This window comes from Osmerus eperlanus, chromosome 10, assembly GCF_963692335.1.
Source record: "Osmerus eperlanus chromosome 10, fOsmEpe2.1, whole genome shotgun sequence".
Taxonomy (NCBI): Eukaryota; Metazoa; Chordata; class Actinopteri; order Osmeriformes; family Osmeridae; genus Osmerus; species Osmerus eperlanus.
In genome coordinates this window covers 15692976-15718014 of record NC_085027.1, presented here as the reverse complement: position 1 = coordinate 15718014, position 25039 = coordinate 15692976, and the positions used below count along the sequence as shown (strand labels likewise).

The window sequence follows — 25039 nt, the reverse complement described above, 5'->3', positions numbered from 1 at the left end:
TATTATCACGGTTAACTCCCAAAGGGTTTTCTTTTGTATTTGGCTGAAAATATATTGATTACTCTTGCCAGGGTAGCTTGTGATGACCACACTCACATGCAACCAGCACGTGTTGCTACACATCATAGCCCAGAAAGTACTTGGAGCACGTGGACAGTGCTTGTCTAGGTGTTTGCCTCTGCACCGGGCATACAGAATAACATCATCACATGAGCAATTCCAGCCTATTGTTGTTGCTATATAATAATTCTGATTACTGGGTGTTGCAGACCAGTGGTTTTCACATATTTGTAGATAAACCTCTGACTGGTAAATGGGGCAAGGAGAGGTATCCCTGATTGCAGGAAAATAAGGTTATAAGTGGGTGGGGGGTGTAATGGGTGGGTATGAATGGGGACGTGAGACTAGATTGCTGCCATATTTGGAAGGCTCTTCACGTTCATAGCGCCCATTTGACCTCCAGGGTCCACATCAGTTGGCCAGCGTTTATTTCAAAACAAGTTGTTCTCTCACAAGAGTGGCAATCTTGCGCCAAAAGAATGAAGGTTTTAGCGCAATGAGCAACACCACCTGATATCACACCAACACAAATAGGCCCGTCCATAAATACAGACAGTCCGTCCATGAATAATGGAAGTGGTCCATGGAAAAGCACATAGGATGCTCTCTCTCTCTCTCTCTCTCTCTCTCTCTCTCTCTCTCTCTCTCTCTCTCTCTCTCTCTCTCTCTCTCTCTCTCTCTCTCTCTCTCTCTCTCTCTCTCCGTAATTGTATAATTGCCCAGCTTCCTTTTCCAGTAAACATCCACCTTTTCTATTAAACGTAGTATTCTCTGATAGGAAATTAAAAGTGTGTGTGTGTGTCATGTCGACCTACGTGAGGGCTGCTCTCGCTGGCCTGCTTTGTCGTGGAGCGCTCCAGCTGTGGCGGGGTGTGGATCTACAGCTTTGCGTTTGAGGATTCCAACGTAGCCACGCCGGCATCTGGCCTTGGCCCGCTCTGATAAAGCCCGTGCTTATCACACATGATTGATTTGTTTACCTCTTTGAGGACAGCCAACTCATCATGCGTTCCATCCCTGACCTGGGGTGCTGATGTGCTCTCTCTCTCTCTCTCTCTCTCTCTCTCTCTCTCTCTCTCTCTCTCTCTCTCTCTCTCTCTCTCTCTCTCTCTCTCTCTCTCTCTTTCTTTCTGTCTCTCTCTCTCTCTCTGACACAATCTCTCCCTCTCTCTATATAAACTCAACTTGCTAAATAGCCAAGATATGATATGAGCGTGTCTATGACACCCACACTGTAAAGTAACAGTGGAGAGGAGGGCCATCATTCTCTGAGCCAGCGGGAGGCTTGATGCTGGGGTTGATATGCTGATAGGGTCACTGTCCTTGGAGAGCACCATCCCTCATTTCCAGCAGAGAGACCATGTTTGTTATTGTGCTTGATAAGGGTGCCAGGGCTGTAGGTCCCAGCTAAAGGGCCCCAGTTAAACGGATGGAGAAAAACACCATCTGCCAGGGCCTGTGACTGGCCCGGCTCTGCCAGGGCCTGTGACTGGCCCGGCTCCGGGAACGCCCGCATCCATTAAGCTCCATTGAGTCTTTTTCTACTCCAGCAGCTTGATCTAGGTTTTAGGAGACATACGAACAAGCGTGTATGTTGTCAGTGTCATTGTGATGTTCTTCTGCTATTGTACTGTCATGTACTGTACTTTTAGTATTACTGAATACCACTCTTATACAAAACAAATGCAATTGATGTTATCGAACAGCAGATCCTTTTGTAATCCCCCCCGGAGAGTACTGATCACCATATTGATTGCGTAGGCAGTGTAAGAGCCGTTCCCTTCTGTTCCTGTGTGGTTCCACAGTGCAGATGAGCTCCCAGACCCACCATCGCCCCGGCCGGCCCACCACGCCCTCGTGAAGCAGCTCCGAGACGCCTCTCTCTCTCTGAAGGAGGCCCAGGCTAAAGTAAGTGTCCCTCGCCCTCACCGGACCTCCCCGCGCCCGCCAATGCGTGACAGGAAGCCCGCACACTCTCATGCCCGATGAACCAGGCAGGAGAGCCAGGGGCGGAACATGTCCACTGTCACGTGCCTGCGCCCCCTGAATAGCTGCACCTAGCATGAAGCACCTGCCTGGTGCTGCCTGGTGCTGATTCACTGGTGGATAGTGAATACCTTTACGCACGCACGCACCCACACTCACACGCACACTCACACAGGCACACATGCGCACACGCGCAAACAGGAACACATGCACACAAACACACACACACAACACACACAAACACACACACACACATCAACGCCGACACGCATACGCATCTCTAATGAGCAGGGAGCTGAAACACACACCAGCCCTGAGGCAGCTCAGCGGACTGTTAAGCAGTTATGTTAAGCATTGCATGCGATCCTGACTAACACGCTCCTAAACAGAGAACTGCATTATTCAGACTGGCTGGCTAGGCAGCGCTAGTGTAGGGGATGGCCAAGGTAATTAAGACAGCCTTGTATCCCTTGTATAATTCATCTGCGTTAAAGGCCTGGCTGCTGTTGCCGGGGTAAACAGACCTGGCACATGACGTGCTAGGAGATGAGGCAACATGACAGGCTCTGCCCAGAATGGCCCCTGCTCTCTCGTGTAGCCTGTGGGCAGGTGGGGGAGGGGGTGGGGTAGGGGGAGGGAGGGAGGGAGGGAGGTGAGAGGGGGGCGAGAGATGAGAGATGATCCAGTTCACCTGGTCTGGCAACCTCTACCCTCCCCCCCACACACACACACTACCATCGTCTCCTCTCCAGCCTGCCTCCATCATCTCATTCCACACGGTGCACCAGACAGGAGTCGGACAAGTTGAGAACTGTTCATTGAAACGATCCCGACCCTTCATACAGCTCGGTGTTCAGAGGTGTACTGTGAGGGGGTTTTCCTCCGGGATGAAACGGTCATTTGGGTAAAGAGTCTTAATCGGGGCGTGATGGATCTCGAGGGCTCCTCGTCGGAGCGCAGGGTTGGTGGATGATGGGAGAGCTTTATCGAGGAGGGTATCGATCGCACATACTTAAAAACTCTCCCGCCCAAACTAAACACGAGGCTTGAAAGTGCACGGCTAATTAGTCACATGTCAGTAATTGACACTGAGATGTATGTTCTGATGCTGAGGGGAGAGGAGAGGAGATTTGGAGGCATCAGTATAGATCTGCCCCCACCCACCCCACTATTCAGACAAATGGAACGACTAATTGAGCTCTTTAAACGACTCTGTGTCTGGACAGGATGTCATCAGTGTCCAAGTTTGTGTTAGTCCCTTCAGGAAGACACCATACACACAAGCACACACACACACACACACACACACACACTCACACACATGATCAGTGTGTGTGATGTGTTGCCTATGAAGCTTCTTGAGTAATGAGCACAGCTCACAATCAGTCACATTGAATTGTATTGAATTTAAATGAAATACACACACACTGACACACGCACATACACACACACAACAGTGTGGTAAGGTTGGATTCTCAACTATTCTATTTGTAAGGTTTCTGAACTGTCTGCATGTTTCTCTGTGTGAGGCTGGTGTGTGCATGTGCTTTTTGTTGTCCCTCACCCCCTGCCCCCCCCCCGCCCCCTGCCCCCCCCTGCCCCCTGCCTCCCCCCCCACCCCCCTTCCTCCCCCCCCACCCCCCTTCCCTGCATATCCCAAGTCCCAAGACTCAGGAAGTCATCCCAGGGGTCAGGGGTCGTGCGTCCAGCCCTGACATTTGATTGGCAAAACTAGAAAGCTGTGTGTGTGCCAGGCTAAGTTCTGTAAAGAGCTTATCTGAATAGGAGATGGTATGGGCCTCTTCCCAGGGGTTCACACACACAACACACACACACACACACACACACACCACACACATACTCTCAGTAGGTCCCTATACAACAGAGGTGTGTGTATGTATTTTAGAGAGCTGTCCGGTCTTTACGGCCACTCACTGCAGCTTTATGTTCAAGTGGGTCTGACAGCATCCTGTCATGATATGCATAATGGTCTGGCTAGCTAGTTAGGCTCATGTAGAGGTTCTTGGTGTAATAAGGCACCTTGAGAGATGTGTGTGTGTGTGTGTAGTGTGCATTGGTTCATGTTGTTAAGATCATTATATTACCAGTCTGGTGTGAGGGTGTGTTATGCGGTGACCTCAGCTGGGATAGGAGGCCACTCTGGTGGGTCATTCATACTGTACGCCCCCCCCCCCCCCCAGACCCCCCCCCCCTCCCCCAGGCCCCCCCTCCCGCCACCAGCTCCCCCCTCCCTCCACCGGCCCCCTCCTAAGCCCACCGTCTTGTGTGCAGCGTGCTCTGCCGGCTAAAGGCGCTCGTTAAAGGCCATAACTTATCTCACGTTTGAAGCTAATGGGAGGAATACTGGCCGCAGTGAAAAATAAATTACATTTTTCCCCCCCTCTCTCTCGCTGCCCTCCTAACCTGCAGTGTAATATAGCAGCGGTGAGAGTATGCATTACCGATCCCGGGCATTAGAATTTATTTGTGCTGCACGACGCTGACTGATGCATTCGAAAATAATGTAGTGGAGCCCGAGCATTACAGAGACCCTGTAACTAATGGACAGCTCTCTCCCCTGGTCACCCCTCTATATCACTCAACTGGACTACCTCATCAGTCCCACAGTCCCCTGCAGGCCCAGAGCTCTCCAGCCCAGCCTAGCCCAGCCCAGACTAGCCCAGAGTGGCTCAGCCTAGCCCAGCCCAGCCCAGACTAGACCAGAGTGGCTCAGCCCAGCCCAGACTAGCTCAGCCTAGCACAGACTAGCTTAACCCAGGCCAGCCTAGCACAGTCCAGCAAAGTCCAGCTCAACCTAGCCCAGCCAAACCCAACCCAACCCAGTCTTACCCAGCATGTCCCTCCACGCTCTTTCTCCCTCTCTTTCAAATCCACTCCCCCATCCCCTGTGCAGCACCCGCTCTGACTCAATCATTATATCCGTTCCCAGAGAGAGGTGTATTAACAAGCACTCAGGTTTAGGCAGGGCGTCCTCATGTGAAATACACGTACTCATCTATCAGGTCTACTAGGGGCCACTGTGCCTGCAGGTTCATTATGGAAGAGAGACGCCCTGCTAGCCTAGCATGCTGCTAAGGATATGGGCTATTTTGGGCTGGCTGTGGGGACGATATGCAGATGTTCCCTGTTTCATCTTCCTCCGGTAATTTACCGTGACTTCCTGACTTCCCAACTCCATATTCGGACTCAGCCTCTGAGCCGTGGCCAATCAGCGAGCAGATTGCGAAACTGTTGCAGTGCGCCTGTAGCGGCCAACAAAACAACATTAAAGATGTACAGACTGGACCCCATTTAGATATACAGGATTATCAGTCAAAGCAGGGTCTAAAAAATAGACCCTGCTCATCGTCGTTCCTTTGTACTTAGACCATCTCCACTTCTTCCAGACAGCGCTCTCCCTATCCTCACCCTCTGCCCATTTTTATTTCATGGTGTTTACGTTTAATTGTGGGATCAGACAGTAGCGAGTGCTCACCTTTTTAAAGCCAATCAAGGTAAAGTTCGGAGAGGCCAAATGAATTCCATCCACAGAGAGGTCAGGGAAACAGGAAGTGCATAGCAATGCGTGGCGGCCAGCAGGCGGTGGGAGACGGGGCTGTAATGAGATCATCAGAGGAGAGGAGAGGCTGGGCCCCCGGGAGCAGCACAAGCAGCTGGAGAACATTTTTTCAAAGAAAACCCGTCTGAAAAAATAATGACGGTCTGCTTTGAGATGCATTAATAATCGCGGGTGGACTGTTTTGTTCTAGGATATGAAGGAGGATTGATATTTCCAAATCATGTAGGGTGGTGGATGTGTGGGTGGGGGTGGTGGGGGCAGACTGTGGAAGGAGAAATAGCCCGGTGTGAAATGAGGAGGCACACTCTCTTCCTCACGTCTTGGCGTTCACAGACCCCCCCACCCTCCACCCCCTTTGGTCTGGCCCGCATCTCCTTCCAGGTGAACAGGCTAAGGGGGGAGGGGAGGCGGGGGGGGGGGGTGGGAGAAGAGGAGGCAGAGGGCTCTCATTATTTCTCGTTTCCGCTTCCTCTTAATGGAACGCTGCGGACGGCAGCGTTTGATTGCTGGCGTCTCCCACGCGCCTCTCTGCCTGATAACACGGTGCCTGTCTGCCTCATAACACGGTGCCTGTCTGCCTGACTCAGAGGAGCGGCCCCAGAGCAGCAACACTGGAGCAGGGCCCGTGTCAGACCATCTCACAGACCTGATGAAAGACTCCAACGCTTTGTCTTCCTCCACCTCTGCTAAGCTAATTGGAAATGCATAGAATACCTAATGATATGAGGCACGCTGTTTAAAAAAAAAAATCACACAGACTGATTTAGCTTTGTGCTGAGTTTATAGCACTGCAGAATCCTTAAGTGGATGGAATCTCTATTATTCAAGTGTAATGCAATTATAATACAATGTAATTGGAAATGTCCAGTTGGTGTATTGTCAAGGGCGGGGGAGGGAGGTGTGCGGTGGTCAAGTGCAATCTTAAGCCGTTTTCTTGCCCCTGTGGATGAGGGAAGGTGTCCCGTCAGCAGTCCAGCAGCTTAGTGTCTGCATGTGGCCTGTTTACGGCAGGCTCCACCTCTGGGGTGTACTCCCATACTGAAGAGCTGGCCTAGACACTGTCAGGGGAAATACCTGCATCCCATCCAAACTCATTAAGCTTCATTCATTTTTGGTTTATTCGATTACTTTTTGATTAGCCCTTATTTGATCTTTTATTTATTTTTTCTCCATATCCTAATTGCAGAAATTCTTTTTCACTCTCAATGATATTTTAATGCATTTTCCATTGATGGGATCCATGCATCTAGGCCACTTGATATGATTATGGATTTAAAAAAAAAATCCCTGCTCAGTTAGGCTGACTGGCTGATGGACCTATCAGGACAGACTGACCCATCCATGTTCCAAGGGCCACTAAGACCCTGGAGTTGTCCTGTCTTACTGAGCATGTGCAGCATGTCTTGTGACAGGCCAGGGGGGGGGGTGTATTGGACGAGGGCGGCCAGGTCTATGTTCTGTCTGACTGGCTCTGTGGAGATGGGCCCCCCAGCCCTGGGGAGAGCGCAGGTCAAGGCTGGGCCACCGACCACCCCAGCCCTGGGGAGGGAGGCTCTATCAGCCCCATCTCGCTGGCTGGGGACCCGGGCTGCCTCAGTCAGTCACAGCCCCATCACCTGGACGTCCTCTACAGCAGTAGAAACGACAGCCTGGCTGTAAAAACCCTGTGCTCACTGCCGACACTCACACTAAGCAAACAGTGGATGAGGTCTACATCGTCTGTCTCCCAGGCCAGGCCTGTTTCATATGAGCCAGGCTGTTGTAATGGACCTGTGTGAAAAGGGTTACTGAGAATGCTTGGGGGGGAGAGCTCTGAAGAGGCTTGGCAGACAGACAGATATCACCTAGCCTACCGTTAAAAGGTTGACTGTGACCTCGCTGGAATGGGCTCACCCATGCTGCCTGCTAGTCAGGCGTATTTTAGCAGATCTACGCAAAGGTCTGATTGTCTACTGAAGTGTGCATTACCAGAGCACATTCATCAGGCCTGTTCTAGAGGGTTTTATTCAATTTTTTAAAATTTCCGTCCGATTCACTGTGTTGTTGTTTTTTATCCCCTCCCGAGCATGATGGCTATCATTTATAATTTGCCAAACTACCGCACCTAATCTATGCTGGCTTGATTTGGACTGGCCTCGTCATTCCAGCAAAGTGTCCCCTTGTGTTGGGATGGTTGCAGACAGAGCCTGTCTCAATGTCAGGGCATTATCCAAATTGAAAACGGTGGGCCTGAATTTGAGGCTTATTTTTGCACGTGATGTGTGGATGTATGCCTCTTGAGTCTGGATGAGTTATCCCAGAGTCCCCCCCCCCCCCCTATACCACAATCCCCAAAGTCCCTCCCCTCCCCTCAGCACCTTTTGTTGTAGCCTATGTGCACTCCCAAATATAATTTTGAATAAGCAGTCATTAGTATTTTACTTTCTTGCTGAATGGGAAGAGTGACCTCTGGCATTTCTCAGGGTTGTAGTGTTGGTGGTGCTGGTGGATGCAGTGTTGTGGTGCTGGTGGTACTGGTGGATGCAGTGTTGTGGTGCTGGTGGATGCAGTGTTGTGGTGCTGGTGGATGCAGGGTTGTGGTGCTGGTGGATGCAGGGTTTTGGTGTTGGTGGTGCTGGTGGATGCAGGGTTGTGGTGCTGGTGGATGCAGGGTTGTGGTGCTGGTGGATGCAGGGTTGTAGTGTTGGTGGTGCTGGTGGATGCAGTGTTGTGGTGCTGGTGGTACTGGTGGATGCAGTGTTGTGGTGCTGGTGGATGCAGTGTTGTGGTGCTGGTGGATGCAGTGTTGTGGTGCTGGTGGATGCAGTGTTGTGGTGCTGGTGGTGCTGGTGGATGCAGGGTTGTGGTGCTGGTGGATGCAGGGTTGTGGTGCTGGTGGTGCTGGTGGATGCAGTGTTGTGGTGCTGGTGGTGCTGGTGGATGCAGTGTTGTGGTGCTGGTGGATGCAGGGTTGTGGTGTTGGTGGGTTGTTCTGATTACAATTCCACTCTTGTTCTGTTCATATAACTATCAACCCTAGATCTTTTGTGAGCTTGGCTTTCTTACTGCATTGAGAAGGCAGTTTATTTGAGTGCAAATATTTCCAAAGGAATCATTTCTAAAAGTCCATTATACAGTTAGGTCCATAAATATTTGGACATTGACACAATTTTCATCATTTTGGCTCTGTATACCACCACAATGGATTTGAAATGAAACCATCAAGGTGTGCTTTAAGTGCAGACTTTCAGCTTTAATTTCAGGGTATTTACATCCAAATCAGGTGAACGGTGTAGGAATTACAACACATTTTATATGTGCCCCCTCCCTTTTTAAGGGACCAAAAGTAATTGGACAATTGGCTGCTCAGCTGTTCCATGGCCAGGTGTATGTTATTCCCTCATGGGAGTTTGTTATTTCATTGACAAGGAGCAGATAAAAGGTCTAGAGTTCATTTCAAGTATGGTATTTGTGTTTGGAATCTGTTGCTGTCAACTCTCAATATGAAGTCCAAAGAGCTGTCACCATCAGTGAAGCAAGCCATCGTTAGGCTGAAAAATCATATAAAATGTATTGTAATTCCTACACCGTTCACCTGATTTGGATGTAAATACCCTGAAATTAAAGCTGAAAGTCTGCACTTAAAGCACATCTTGATTGTTTCATTTCAAATCCATTGTGGTGGTATACAGAGCCAAAATTATGAAAATTGTGTCAATGTCCAAATATTTATGGACCTAACTGTATATGTATGAAGTGTTAACTGCGAAAGAATCCAAGGCTTCTAAGAACACAGCGACAAACTCCAATGTGTACAGGTTCAAGTGTAGCTCCGACTCTGTGCTGACTGTGGGCAAGGGCGGCGGTAGTATGCAAAAGCGGTGTGTGCGTATGTGTGCGTTGGTGGGGGAGACTTATTGTATGACTCACCTGCGATGAATAACTGTATTAGGGAGCAGGTAGCTGGACTGGCCTTGGTCGTGTGTGGGAGGTTCTGGTTAGCTGTCTGGGGTAGCAGCTGTTCTCGTCCGCACAAGGCCTCTCTAATTTGGATGAGCTCACCATGGTCCCCACCTTGCAGGAGGCCACATTCTGAAGATGTAATATAATTCTGGACACAGAAAAGCCTATTTTTTACCACGCAGGCAGAGTCCCAGGGCCCAGACAGGACAAAGGGCTCCCAGCACGCCTCTTTCTTTAATATGCTACTGGAGACGAGGTCGCAATTAGCATGCTAATGATGGATCTGAAAGCACTAAAGATCAAGACAATGGGGGCCCTTTCTGGGTGCCTGAAGATAACAAATAACCTTTTAACAGAAATTACTCGATGAGATGTGCTGCATTTATCTTGTGAAATCCTAATTTTGAGCATAATTTGTGAAACGCTTGCGTTAATCTTTTTTTTTTTTTTTTTTTTGTGCTTTCGAGCCCCATGCTTGCCTCAAGCTCATTGTGCTTAATTATATTGAGGACACTTTACACTCCTTCTCCTGTCAAATGTGTGGATGCTTATCTCCATATATTTTCCACAGCCCTACTTGATGTAGGTGCGTGCTGGCTCGATGGTGAGGGGCTCATTGAGGAAGCATGCTGATGCTGCTTTGTGAGGATGCTGGGAGATCAAAGAGCCTGTTAATGTTGACATTCAGGGACGGGGGGGGGGGGGGGGGGCGGGAAGGCAGGCAGGCAGAACAACCTGACTGTTTTGGCCCTGTCTTACTGTTTGCCTGTCTGGATGTCTATCTGTCTTTCTGCCTGCCTGTCTGGATGTATATGTGTCTGTCTGGATGTCTGGATGTCTATCAGTCTGTCTGCCTGTCTATCTGGATGTCTATCAGTCTGTCTGCCTGTCTGTCTGGATGTCTATCAGTCTGTCTGCCTGTCTTTCTGGATGTCTATCAGTCTGTCTGCCTGTCTGTCTGGATGTCTATCAGTCTGTCTGCCTGTCTGTCTGGATGTCTATCAGTCTGTCTGCCTGTCTATCTGGATGTCTATCAGTCTGTCTGCCTGTCTGTCTGGATGTCTATCAGTCTGTCTGCCTGTCTGTCTGGATGTCTATCAGTCTGTCTGCCTGTCTATCTGGATGTCTATCAGTCTGTCTGCCTGTCTGTCTGGATGTCTATCAGTCTGTCTGCCTGTCTGTCTGGATGTCTATCAGTCTGTCTGCCTGTCTATCTGGATGTCTATCAGTCTGTCTGTCTGGATGTCTATCAGTCTGTCTGCCTGTCTGTCTGGATGTCTGTCCGCCTGTCTCTTTGTCCCACTGACTGTCTGTCTGCCTTCCTGCTGTTTGTCAATTTGTCTGTCTTGCCTGCCTGCCTGCCTGTCTGTCTGTCAGTTCAGAGATAATAAGCAGTGCATGACACCTGCTTCATGCACCTTTTGGCATTCTAGACTGGGAAACAGCTTGACTAGGCTAGACAGAGCTGGGCTAGGCTGGGATAGACTGGAATATGCTAGGCTAAGCGATGTTGAGCAGAGCTGGTCTAGGCTAGGTGGGCTAGGTTGGTCTCCCTCAGGTCAGCAGTAGAGCTGGAGGTGAGGAGACAGGCAGCAAGGCCATGGCATGGAGGGTGGAAGGATACAAATAGTTTGAGGTTCAGTCGTAGCAGAGGGCAGGTTAGAGCAGGGCCGTGCTTTGTGTGTGTTCACGATGCAACGAGGGATGGTCTCTACCGGGGACCCCTCAAGCATGCTTCAGTTGGTAGGGTTTAAACAGAGGCATCCTAAAACACACACACACGCTCACACACACACATTCACACAACATATACAGGACATGCTGTTCTTTCTGAGAAACTCTTTCATCACCTCATTTGTGCAGTCTCTCCCTGTCTGAAACTCACACGCACACGTTTGATGCAAACATTCACACACACACACACACACACACACAAACACGCACACACACACACACACGTGCGCACACGCACACAGGTTGTGCCCTGCTGTGCTACAATCAGCAGCCTCAGTATTTGGGGAAGGAGCTCAGCCGGTCCCAGACGATCCCCTGCAGCGGGAGCAACACCCTGCCTCTCTCCCCGCTCTGCCCCAGGCCAGGGCTCCAGACAACCCCTGCCTCGCCCGCCTCCGCTCATCCAGCCCTCTCTGTATCCTCTCTCTTTATCTCTCTCTCACTGTCTGTCTCTCGATCACTCTCGGTCTATCTCTCTCTCTCTCTCACTGTCTCTGTATCTATCTATCTCTTTCTGTCTCTCTCTCTCACACACTGTCTCTTCCCCTCTCTCTCTCCCCCTCTCACTCTCTCTCTCTCTCTCTCTCTCTCTCTCTCTCTCTCTCTCTCTCTTTGTCTCTGTCTGACTCTCTTTCTCGCTCAGTCTATCTGTCGGTCTCTCTCTCCATGTCTCTATCTCTGTCTTTCTCTGTCTCTATCTGTCTGGTATTATCTTTCTGTCGCTCTCTCCTCTCACTGTTTCACTCTCTCTCTGTTAAGTACTGTATTATTTATTTCTCCTACTTTTAAGACACCTTTTAATGACTTATACAGCTAGAACGTATTTCACTAGATTGTACATATCCGGATATTGACCTACATCTCGTGTAGGTGATTCTACGTTTTCAGACAATTTCTCTTTTATAACTCTGAACTCTGTGAGGAGAAGAAGACTGGGGTTGGTTGTGTGTGTGTGTGTGTGTGTGTGTGTGTGTGTGTGTGTGTGTGTGTGTGTGTGTGTGTGTGTGTGTGTGTGTGTGTGTGTGTGTGTGTGTGTGTGTGTGGGAGGGAGGGAGGGGGGTTGGGCTCTGTCAGGCATCAGTGCAGTGAGTCGTGTGGCCAGTTCATTAACCAGAGGACAGAACTATTAATGTTAGTGTGCCTTCTGACGCCCCTCTGAAACACTGGCTCCTCTGCTGATGCTGGAGGGATAGAGAGTGTTCTGAATAACAATGGCTGCCAGCCTGGGCTCCAGCAACATCAGTCTGGAAACAGTTGTTTTTGATGTTCACACAGCATCACTACTGGGATAAAATAGGCATTAAACAAATGCCAGAATCTAAACGAAACAAGAAAACTGAACGGTTCTGGCACAAGGTTTTGATCCAACCGGGTGCACTGAGAGCAGTGCTCTGCATCTCCACATCACTGTGACCATTGCCCACCTGAGGCCAACTAGAAATAGCATTGTGCTAACAGTTTGTTGTTCCACCTGATGCTGCAATCACTTGCAACCTCTATCAGCTGAGCAGCCATGGAGCATGTGATTGGTTAATACAAGGCCAATTAAATATCCTTTATTTGGTTGACACTAATGAACATTCTGTACCTCTTTCATTGTTCACAGTATGAATAAGGAACAGGCGTATTATCTGGAACATTGTTGTTATCAATCCAGATGGCTGATAAAATGGATTTTTCTTATTAAGAGTTTGTATATAAATGAACATGTTTCCTTTGCTCTATTGTGTCCTTTCTTACTGGTGACGGAATGGTGTTGACGTCTTGTTGGTCTTGGTCTTGTTGTGTCGTTGAAGAAGCTATACTTTATCCCTGTGAACTCTGGTCTCATTTTAGAAGCTTTTTCTTTTTGACGGGCCCACTTTTGTCTGTTGAAAAACCGGCTAAGCAGTTTCTGTACAAGTACCCCGGAACAGTGGTTAAGATTTTCTGTGGAATTCATATTTATCTTTTGTTTATTTTTAACATAAAATTGAACCATTTCCTTCCTGGAGTACCCTAACACATCACTTACCTGCTCTCGGCTAAGTTGTTTTCTTAGTTTGACAAATTTATATATTTAAACCATGTTGCACCCATTCACCACATCATACTGGTGATGTTCAATAGCTGTATGCTTCAGCTCAGAGCAAACCCATGTTCTATTTGAATAGGACAGATCAGTGATTATCTCAAAGAAAAATACATAATGGTCTGTTTTTATATGTTTTCAAAAGTAGGACACTTATAACAGTGTGTGGGTGCGTGTGTGTGTGTCGGGGTGCGTGTGGGCGGGGTGCGTGTGCGTGTGGGGGTGCGTGTGGGCGGGGTGCGTGTGTGGGGGTGCGTGTGGGGGTGCGTGTGTGTGTGTACACGCCGGGCTAGGTGGAGGAGCGCGAGGCGCTGGTCCAGGACCTGCAGGACACCATCACAGAGCTTCACCAGGAGATCACCAGGAAGGAGCAGGACCAGCTGAGCCAGATCCTGCACATCCAGCGCCTGCAGAGCAGCATGGAGCAGCTGACAGAGCAGGTACCCCACCCCCCCCCAGAGAGACACCATGTCTCTCCCCAGAGCACCATGGCCTGTATGAGCCAGGACTCAGAACAGCCCTGGCTCCTCCTCGTAGTGTGGTATAATATAGGTGGAAGCCATTGTTTTGTCGTGATAGTAATGTGTGGTTGTGTGTGTGCCAGAGAGACCCCCGACATCAGAGATGTGAGACCAGGTCAACACACGCCACTCATAAATCTGCATGCCTTGTGCTACTGGTCTTAATATAATACAGGCCCTAAAATCATGTCTGCAGTATTAGAAATACACTGGTAAACATGTACCTAATGAGCTGGTGTTCACTTTGGTAAGGTTCATGGTTTCTCATTCTCAGCTGTCAAACACTTTCAAATATTGGAACATCTGGAATAGTCTTGAAGTGAATAATTCAAATAATTAGTCCTTTTATTTACACACATGGCCTATTCTCATGCATAGTCCAACACAAGCCAATACTCAGTCAGTCTTGTCTCACAGTTTACAAAGTGGGGGGCATGTTCTTCTGGATGTGACTCTGTAGACCAGCGTGGGACCTCCCCCCCATCCTCCACCCTGCCAGAGAAGACCCAACTATCTCTTGACATCACCGCATGTCTGGCACCGAACCCACAGTTGATGGGAGTTGATTACCTCTAATGAATTGTAATATTGTGCAATTTTAATCAGACAGTAATTCTGTGTAATCACCTTGTACTTTCTGCTCAAGATCCGATTACAGTGACCTCAGCAGACAGAGAAGGAAGTGGGGAACAAACGTGGGCTCCTGAAGAGGGTTCCGGGACACTTTCGTGTGGGTCTGATGTGGAAATAGTACAAAAATAATGAGACTTGTTCTTGTCACTGCTTAGAGGATGTGGGAGGTCAGTCAGGAGGAAGTTGGAGTGTAATTATGGACAGCGCTGAAGACTGGCCTATCAGGATGATGTGGGCATGATGAGGCCCTTTTTCTCTTAAGGGCTTGACTGTGACCTTCACAACCTGGTGAATGTTCCAGAAGCTCAAGACTGAGCCGGTTGATCTGATTGGTCAGACCGGTTGAACAGCCTGGCTTTTTTCCTTCAGTTATTGAAGCAGCCTGAGACGTACAGCATGCGCTAAAACGGAATAGTCCACCCAGTGTGATTCTCAGGCTTCCTGTCCCTGACCTCCATCTCTGCAGTCTTTTTCCTCTCCTCCTTCCTCCCTCTCTTCCCTTCCTCCTCCTCTCTCTCTCTCTCTCTCTCTCTCTCTCTCTCTCTCTCTCTCTCCTCTCTCTTCTCTCTCTCTCTCTCTCTCTCTCTCTCTCTCTCTCTCTCTCTCTTCTCTCTCTCTCTCTCTCCTCTCTCTCTCTCTCTCTCTCTCTCTCTCTCTCTCTCTCTGGTCTCTCCTTCCTTCACTGTGAAGGAAACGCATTGGAAAAGGAGAGCCAAAGTCACACAACATTAGTTTGGTGGTGGCGGCTGCTGCAGAAAACCATTACTCTTTCCTGACAGTATCAAAGAGAGCAGCAGTGGCGGGGCTCGCCCGGCCCCTCGCTCTCTCCCGCCATGCGCCACTCGCAGGAAATTGCCTCATACTTCAGCGGGCAGAAGGTGACACGGCGGCGACACCCACGCATGTGTCACTTTCAGGGCCCAGGGCCTGGGTGGGAGCGGGCTCTGGTGTCACACTCAAACGCTGCCTGGGGAGCAGTAGAGGAACCCAGGCCCCGGGGAGCCTGCTGGGGGCTGGGGGCGGGGGGGCTGGGGGCGGGGGGGCGGGGGGCTGGGGGCGGGGGGGGCTGGGGGGGCGGGGGGCGGGGGCTGAAAGAGTCAAGAAGGCTGTGGAGGCTAAGTCTGAGTTAGAGAATGCTGGGGATGGAGTGGGGAGGGACCAGCACCAATAACAGAGTAGTTTAACCTCTCTTACCTGCACTAGCTACCTGCTACACCTTGCTTTTACCTCTGACCTCTATCATCATTGAGAGAAAAGTGTGATTGAGTGTGAAGTGCGATACTGAGATCAATCTGTGGGGAGAGATAGCAGACACTAGTCAGGTTGGACATCCTGGGTCCCTGTAGCTGGTGTCTCCCCTCTGGCTGCACCCATACACACCCCGTCGTGAACCAAAGAGGGGAGTGAAGTGTGTGTGTGTGTGTGTGTGAAAGACACTCACACCCACACACACCTAGCACACACTCCCTACCTGTTGAGAGCATTTGTATCTCTGACCCTGTCCATGAAAGCGAATGAGCTAATGAAATTTTGGTCTAATATTATGTGAAGAGTAGCCTATATTCAGAGTGGGACAAGGGGGGACCCAGCAAGCACATTCAATAGTGGCTCAGTCAATACATTAGACTCTCTGGGTAATTAGGCTCCTGACTAACACTGACTAGGAGTACCCGGGGCTTTGTAATGCACCACTATTATGTGACATTTCGGGCGAGCCACTCAAAGCGGCGGTGTGCAGGGTCAGGCGAAGGCAGCTGCTGGGATACTTGTCATCGGCAGATGAGATGTGTGGACGAGTCGTGTCCTTTGAAAGGGAAGAGAGAAACAAGGGGATGGGGGGGGGGGCTTTTTGGGGAGGGCTGGATGGGGTGGGGGCAGGATGGTGTGGGATGAATCTGTCCCCCCCCCCAGTACTGCAGTCCTGTTTCTGTGTAGACCTCTGGAGGGGGGCGAGTGGTTATTGCCTTTCTGGAACAGCCTTTGTTGTGATTGTGTACAGCTCTCGGTCCCCTCTCCTTGTTTCCACTCTCCTTTCATTTTGCGCGGGGCTGTGGAGGGGGGGGGTGGGGGGGGGGTTGGTGCAGCATGCCTCGCCTCGCCTCTGCGGCTCTGTGATTACAGAGGCAGAGTGCTTCTCAGCAGGACTCTCTGTTTTATATTCATCAAAAGAGCCTGGCTTTGATTTGCTTCCCCTCTTTGGCGTGTGACAGCGCCGGCCGCGGCACAGCGACGAGGCCGGGGGAATCGTGCACGGCCCCCCCCTTTCTCCCCTCACCCCCCCTCCCTCGCCTCGCCACCACCCACACTCCCTCGCCCCCACCCTCCCCTCTCCCCCCACCCCCCCTCCATCAACCACCACCTCTTCTACCACTCCCCCCTTCCCAAAACGGACCCCTCCCTCCCAAGCCCGAACCTTCATGCTACCCTCTCGTCTTATTAATTTCTCTATTATTATTAGCAGAGCTTTTTTCCCCCTCCCTCTCTCATTCAGATAAGCAGACTTTCTCCAGGTCACAGGGAAGATCTGCTGAGCTGAGAATGTTTCCCCCCTCCTCCTCCACCCCCCCCCCCTCCCCCCCCTCCTCCTCCACCCCCCCCTCCCCCCTCCTCCTCCACCCCCCCCCCCCCTCCTCTCCCCCCCCCCCACCCCTTCCTTCCGCCTCCCTGCATCATGTTTTGCTCAATTCTATGGCTGGGCTATGAAATAGGAGGAAATGGAGAGAGAGGGAAGGAGGACTTTGAATGTTGCCTCGTGATGAGATGCTCATCAAGACTGTCAACGGTTTTCGATTGGGAAACAATGTTGATTGCGCTGTTGAATGGTGCCATTTTCCTGTCGATTGCAGTATGTGACTATTCACAGGGCTGTGTTGGTTATTAGAAAGCTTCCGTCTCGACTGATACTCCTGACCTATACCACTGGGTAGAATTGTGCTTTAAACGTTGATGGTCAGATTTTGGCCAGAGCTCCACCCTGAGGATCCTCTATAGAAGACTAGTAGGCCTCCTTAAGGAGCTCCACCCTGAGGCTCTTCTATAGAAGACTAGTAGGCCTCCTTAAGGAGCTCCACCCTGAGGCTCTTCTATAGAAGACTAGTAGGCCTCCTTAAGGAGCTCCACCCTGAGGATCCTCTATAGAAGACTAGTAGGCCTCCTTAAGGAGCTCCACCCTGAGGCTCTTCTATAGAAGACTAGTAGGCCTCCTTAAGGAGCTCCACCCTGAGGATCCTCTATAGAAGACTAGTAGGCCTCCTTAAGGAGCTCCACCCTGAGGCTCTACTATAGAAGACTAGTAGGCCTTCTTAAGGAGCTACACCCTGAGGATCCCCTATAGAAGACTAGTAGGCCTCCTTAAGGAGCTCCACCCTGAGGCTCTTCTATAGAAGACTAGTAGGCCTCCTTAAGGAGCTCCACCCTGAGGCTCTTCTATAGAAGACTAGTAGGCCTCCTTAAGGAGCTCCACCCTGAGGATCCTCTATAGAAGACGAGTAGGCCTCCTTAAGGAGCTCCACCCTGAGGCTCCTCCATAGTAAGGGATACAGGGCTTACCATGGAGAGGTTGGACCATACGAGCTACTAATGTCCGTGCTGTCCCCGTGCCCTTCAGCTGCGAGTCTGGCTGCTAGGAGGCCTCTGTGGTCTCCACGGCGTTTACACAGCACCACATCCTATTACCACCTTCGACTATCAGATCAGTCAATCCAGCTCAGTCTTTGATGGCTCACACTAAAATCACACACACACTATACTCTCAAACATTGCCACCCGCTGCACTGAAGGCTACACACACACACGCACACACACACGCACCCACACACACCTGTGTTTGAACAGGACTGCTCTGTGCCGAGGAGACCAGGATGGTTATTAACAGTGTAAATTATTAAAGCAATTTCCAAGTGTGCAAACAGTGGCAGGGAGAGGCCAGCCAATGTAGGAACGTGTGTGCGTGCGAGTGTGCGTGCGTGCGTGTGTGTGTGTGCGTGTGTGTGATCCATAGGGAGGGACAGACAGACTGAGGCCATTTGCCTTGTGCTTTATCCTTGCAATGGCCCAGCTAACAAGGTCACACACACACACACAAGGTTAGCTCTGTGGGCGGAGAACGCTTGGGTAATATTTCACCTTCTCCGAGGTTCCACAATCCTCTTACACACTGACACGTGCACGCACGCACGCACCTTTGCTCGCGTATGCAGACACTGGACGGAAAATCAAAGATGGGACATTTGCGTTTTGCAGCTGAATGAAATGCAAACTGATGCAGTTTTAGCCGCCGTCTCTGCTCGGAGATCATTGCACTTCAAAGCTTGTGTCGCGTTTGATAGTGACTCCGCCATGCTACCGTTTATATAATATACCATATCCACAGGGACGGGGGGCCTGTCTGTCATACGCATGAATGCTTGCTACCTTCTCGGTCCTCGCGGCTAGCAGGAGAGAGTGTGTCTTGAGATGTGAACTTGATCACATTAGCTCACCTCCTTCAGCTCTTTGTGTATGAGCAAAGGTTCTCCTTCAAGAACAAAGCTCTCCAGCTCACTTCACCAAACGGACCAGGCTTTATTTCTCCCGACCGGACACTGTCAAAGGGCCGTCACGCAGAAATTTGAGGCGCCAAATGTATTTGAGTGCTGTGGCGAAATAGTTGGGATCGGAAGTCTTCCGGAATTGCAAGTAGCAGTAGCGTTTTAGCTACCATTTTATCTGGCTAAACAAACATGGATTGTCTGAACATCAGAGCCTTTTTCCAATCGTTGCCACATGAAGGGAAACTCCGCCCACTCTTTTCCTATTGTCTCGGCATCGGTGAGTCACGCCATCTCGCGGGTCAAAGTTCAGGCGGATTGACGCCCGGAAGCGCCCCTCGCGCCCTCCTCCGTTCAGACCAATGAGGCGTGCATATCGTTCGCCTTGTTGTGAGCCGTCCCTTCATAACAAGACACCGTGCGGCGACCATCACACATAGTGTCACTACAGATGGCTCACTGGGCAGGAACAAAAAACGCGGGTCATCGCAGTGTGGCTAACGCGAAAGATGCGCCAACGGGGGCCGACGGCAGTTGAAAAGGGGCCACGTGTCGGCTTGACGGCCGTGTCGGCGGCGCCGTGACAGCCCCTCAGTGGTTCCCATCAGGCCGCGTGTCGAGGTGAGCTCCCCCCGGAGCCTCGCGCTCGGCACACACGTGATCAGGATCTCACTGACGGCCCTCCGACAGGCACGCCCTCGCGCCTCGCACGCCCTCGCGCCTCGCACGCCTCGCACGCCTCGCACGCCTCGCACGCCCGTCTGCCCCGCCGAGCAGGAGCATCGCAGCTCCCCCACCCCCCCCGTCCTCTCCCCTCCTTCCCCCTGACAGAAGAACGCAGGAGGAGGACAGGTAGAGAGGGGGGGGGGGAGGAGGGAGGGAGGGAGACAAAAAAGGGATATTAAGCCCTGCAAACGCTGCACTTTGTGTCCAAGAGGGTGCGTCGCCTCTCGGCTCTGTAGTCTCAGGCGGCGTGGTCCAGGGTGTTGGTGTTAGGGTGGAGGTGGATCTGGACTCTTCTGAAGCCCTGCAGTAGCACCTAAACCCTGTCATCCTGCTTACCGGGCGCTTAGTTAGTCATGCTTACAGTATGTCGCGGGAGATTGACTGCTCTCTTCTCTGAGGGATGTTTCGTCACCTTACATTTACATTTAGTCATTTAGCAGACGCTCTTATCCAGAGCGACTTACAGTAAGTACAGGGACATTCTCCCCGAGGCAAGTAGGGTGAAGTGCCTTGCCCAACGTCATTTTGGCACAGCCGGGAATCGAACCAACAACCTTCTGATTAATAGCCCGACTCCCTAACCGCTCGGGGTGATCCAGCGTTTATCCTGCGGTGATCCTGGGGCTGGGGAGGTAGCAGGGTTAGGCTCCCTGCCTCCCAGGGCCCTAGAGCCTGCTCACCCAGGGCCTGCTTGTTCTATTGTGCTCTTGTCTACGCTCAGCTCGGCTGGCCCAAGAAGGTTCACGTACTGTTGGTCTAGTCATGGTCATCTCACTCGCTTGTTTTTTGAAGAACAGACTATAATGGGCTTGTTATGGTAAGGATGGAGTCTAAAGGTGGTCGATGTGTGGAAGAAGTCAGCGGCGTGAGTAGACCTCTCCCGTGCATCTTCTCTGCGATACGGCTCCAGTTATTAGTGGAACTACGGCAAACGCAAATCACAAGGATGGGGCTGCTGGTGGGGTTGGGGGCTGCGGGGGACGGGGGAGGGGGGACGGGGGGGCGGGGGGATTGTTTGCTTGCTTTTAGTGGGGGGCGTGCCGTGTTTTATTCATGGCGCATTCTGTATTATTAAGAGAGGGGGGTTTGTTGTTGCTCCGCCGCCGTGTCACCGCTTCATCTCCGCGTGCACGCCGCATTCTTCAACTCTGCCTCCCCCCTCTTCCTCCCCTCTGAAGTCAGGCTGTGTGATAGGGCTCTTGACACAGCCAAGACTTGGCAGCACTCTGCTTTGTTCTCGTAGGAGAAGCAGCCCGCGGCGCAAAGAAAGCGATACACATGGAAGAAGACCAAAAAAAAAGAGAACCAAAAAAAGGGTATCAAATTCAATATTTCTTAGCAGATGAAGGGAAACAGGCGTATTTGTGCACCTGGCACGCTGCGAGGCCCTTGGCTCCTGGAAACGAGAGGGGGGGGGGGGGGAAGCAAATGTGCGATATTAGCGTTGAAGTAGGGAGTCGCGTCATGTGGCGCACGTCACCTCAACCAGCCTAATCTTATCAGTGACACCAGCACGTATCAGGGCAGAATCTCCCCGTTTGGCAGAACTGAGCAGATCACGATAAGTCCCGGGGAGAAATCCCCCCCGACACATGTACACCTGTCTCTCTCTCAGGCTGGCTTTGGCACGGCCAACTTGAGGCAATTATTTCCTGGTGGTCAGCGTTTGGGCTATCTGCTGGGATTAACTGCCAGGGATGCTGACCTTCGAGTTGGACATCCGTGCTGTGGTCACACCTGGATGGGGGTTGGGGGGGCTGGGGGGATGGGGGCTGGATAGGGGCGGGGCTGGTCAGGGGCTGTATCAGAGTTTAGCGGGCTGTGGTCACACCTGAATGCATGCTGTGGCCTGGTGTCGAGATGGCTGTGATGAACACTATGAAACCCTGGGTACCTGGCTGGGTCTGTCCTGCCTTTACAAAGAACGCACCATGCCACACGACCACGTTTCTCCTTAAGGGTCAGTATTTAACTCGCTAGTGCGACGCATGTTCCTTCTGCATTACAGACAGCCTGATGATGTGAGACCAAATATTAGTGCGTGGCTGAAAATACGTTTTTATGTTAGTGTGTCCGTGTGTGTGTGTGTGTCAGTGTGAGAGCATGTGCGTTTGGGAAAGGAGCTAAAAAAGTGCGTGCGTGCGCGTGTAAGAGCGTGCGTCTGGTCTGGCTGTGGACGTGATTGGGTTTTGATGAGGTCTCAGTGGTGCGCCGCGCTCTGGCCTCGTTGAGATGCTCGGCGCCTCGCATCCCCGTCGCTTTCCCAATTTGACAGCTGATGGGATCCCAGATGGAATGTGCGCAAGTGTGAATTGCCGGCGATATACATAACGACCTAATTTCTCTCCTCCCTTCCCTCTCTCTCCTCACCCGTTCCACCCTGCGCCTTAATTCACTTCCCCTCTTGCTCCAGTCCCCGTCCATCTCTTCTCCCTCCCTCCCTGCCTTCTCCCCCTCCCTCCCTCTCCCTCTCTCTCCTCCTCTCTCCTCCGCTCTCCTCCTGTACTGGAGCCCTCCCAGTCCTCTAGTAGGGTTCACAGCCAGTGCCAGCCCCAGCCTCTAATTCACACGGCCGTTTTTCATCTCGGTGGTCCCACGCTGTCTTTCAGTGTGTGTGTGTGTGTGTGTGTGTGTGCAGGGCAGGAGGGCCCCAGACCCACCGTGTTCGAGACAGAGTGAGTAAGCCAGTGAGAGGAGCCGGTGAGAACGCACATGCCTCCAAGCAGTTCATCACTGCTGCAAAATGGCCGCTGTGTCCAGTGTTCAGCAGAGACGGTGCTACGGTAAATGGAGACCGTGTCTCCATCAACCGAGAGCTGCAACAGTACATCCTGCTGGCCCAGACTGGCCGAGGGACAGGAGAGCTATGTCTTTTCAATGGTTCTCTCAGTTACCTTCTCTCTCTCTCTCTCTCTCTCTCTCTCTCTCTCTCTCTCTCTCTCTCTCTCTCTCTCTCTGGAGATTGCACCACAAAGTAGAGAAAATTGTGATGAGTAGTACCATCTATGCTAGAAGCTGTAGCCACAGTATGTGTGCGTGTGTGTTTATGCCTGCGTTGTGTGTGCCGCCGGCAGTCGAATGTATAGAGATAGACGGGTGTGGACACAGGGCGAGTTCCCCGACCTGAGGCCTGTGAAGCTGTGCTCCCAGCGTGGTGCGCTGGGCTGGGCTGGTACTGGCCTCCCGCGTGCACCCTGTGGAGGGCTGGGTCTGGAGCCCTCCCTGTGTGGCTGCTACACCCTCAGACACATGCAGTGCTGCCGGGGTGGAGGGGGGGGGGGGGGAGGTGGTGGTTGTGGTGGTGGTGGTGGGGGGGGGGGGGTCAGGTAAAGAAGCACCCTTCACTCCGGCGGCCCATCCTGATCCATCTCACCCTTTACACCCCCCACCCCACCCCCCAGACTCCCCCCTGACTCCCCCCCCCCTGCTCCTTGAGGGACATTTCTCATAACAGGGCGCTCACTCATCCTTATCACCGCCCGGCTGGAAACTTTCCAAAACTCGACATGGTGCTCCTCACACACACGCACGCACACACACACACACACACACACACACACTGATCCTCATGTGCAGCGACGCTGCTGCCAGCCCCCATGATGCATCACCCATCATTCACTGCACCTATTTACATCCATTTATCGCGCGGCGTCGACGCGGGCCAAGTGTGGAGCCCGTCAGGGTTTATTTGTATGTATTGCTCCCCATATATCACCCGCTTCTGTGTTCTGTGTGGATTTGTATTCATCGGCGTCAGGTTCGGAGCACTAGAAATAACTGTTGCGTTCTACGCATCACAGAACAATGCTGTGCCCTCCCGCCTAAGAGGGGTTCATGCTGTCGACATTTGGTTGTGAGGAAAAAAAATATATTGTAGAAGTGCAAGTCGGCTGAAAGGAATCTTGTGCTCCTCTATGTAATTGCCTAACAATTGTACCCTGGCCTTTTGTATGACAGTATGTTGTTTTACATCATGCGACAGTGTACGTTAGGTCAATTATACGATACATAATACAGCTAAAATTACTCTCCTCTGTCTCCGGTTAATAAAGTCCAGTGTAAAATATTGACCATCCCAGAATTACTTTGAAGACAATTACATGAGCAAACGCCATCTGCGCTCCATTCTCTACCTTATTGAATGGTCTCCAGGAATGGACACCGTCTAACAATGTTCACGTTAAGGCCTGATTTGCTCCTCCACATCTCCTGGAGCGTGTTGTCGTCTCAGCCGTCTTTACGCTGTGTCCGTCTAGCCTCTGCCTCTCCACACTGACATGATCTGCATGATTTGTGTGGGTCCACTAAGTGCTTTTTCAAGCCTGTTTACACCACCAGAATCTCTCTTTCTACATTAGCCGCTGTTCTGTGGGAGTGAGCACACCCCGTTCAGGAGAGGCAGTGTGTTTGAGGAAACGTCCGTGCGTCCGTGCGCGGGCGGGCGGGCGGGTGGGTGTGTGTGTGTGTGTGTGTTTTTTACATCAAACTGTGTTTCCCGAGCAAAGCGCTGCTGTTTCATTATTCATCAGCAGACGCCGCGGCAGATTCCCCTGCAGCAGAGGAGTCGCAACAGCGCAGTCAGTCACATGACAGGGCTGGAGGAACACAGCTCCTCCAGCTCTCCCGGGAACTGACGCTGGGTGACAGTGGAATTCATTTCCAAAGAGCTGGAAGAGTGTGCGTGTGCGCCTGCGCGCGTGTGTTTTGCGTGTGCGCCTGTGAGCGTGGGCTTGTTTGTGTGCGTCTCTGAGTGTGTGTGTGTGTGTGTGTGTGGATGTTTGTGTGTGTGTACGTGTGTTTGTTTGCGTGCCTGTGTGTGTGTGTGTGTGGTGACAGGGCCGTGGTAATGAGCCTCAGCAGCATCCAGCGTTAGTATTAAAGGCACATCTCCTTCCCTTTAAAGGCAGTAAAGCATGCTGGGAGCCAGTGAAATGTTTACAGCGCCGGGGCTGGCTCGTGCCGCAGCCTCGGCCGTGGAGGATATTACTGCAGCTCCCCTCTAATCACTCATCCTCGCCCATCAATCAGGGCTCCGCCCCCACTCTCCCCCACCAGCACCCCCCCCCCCTCCCTCCCTCCCCCGGACGGCATCGCAAGGACACTTTTAATGCCTCCCCGCCATGCTTATAATGACCATGCGTACCGTAGTTAAGTTCTGTCTCCATAATTCATTGTTTTCATCAGGGGCCCAGAGAAATGCCAAGTCAGTTAGCCCCGGAGGAGTGGGTCTGAGCTGGGCGCCTGCGGGGGAGGGAGA

At 51.6% G+C, this 25039-nt stretch overlaps 1 protein-coding gene across 1 annotated transcript in view; it reads left to right on the top strand.

Moving 5' to 3' along the window:
• The window catches only part of LOC134028345 (trichohyalin), a 127085-nt gene that overhangs the window by 32862 nt on the left and 69184 nt on the right, over positions 1 to 25039 (top strand). The window contains exons 5-6 of the mRNA XM_062471829.1: positions 1866 to 1968; positions 13667 to 13813. Coding sequence (XP_062327813.1) covers positions 1866 to 1968; positions 13667 to 13813 — 250 coding nt within the window. The remainder of the gene's footprint in view (positions 1 to 1865; positions 1969 to 13666; positions 13814 to 25039) is intronic.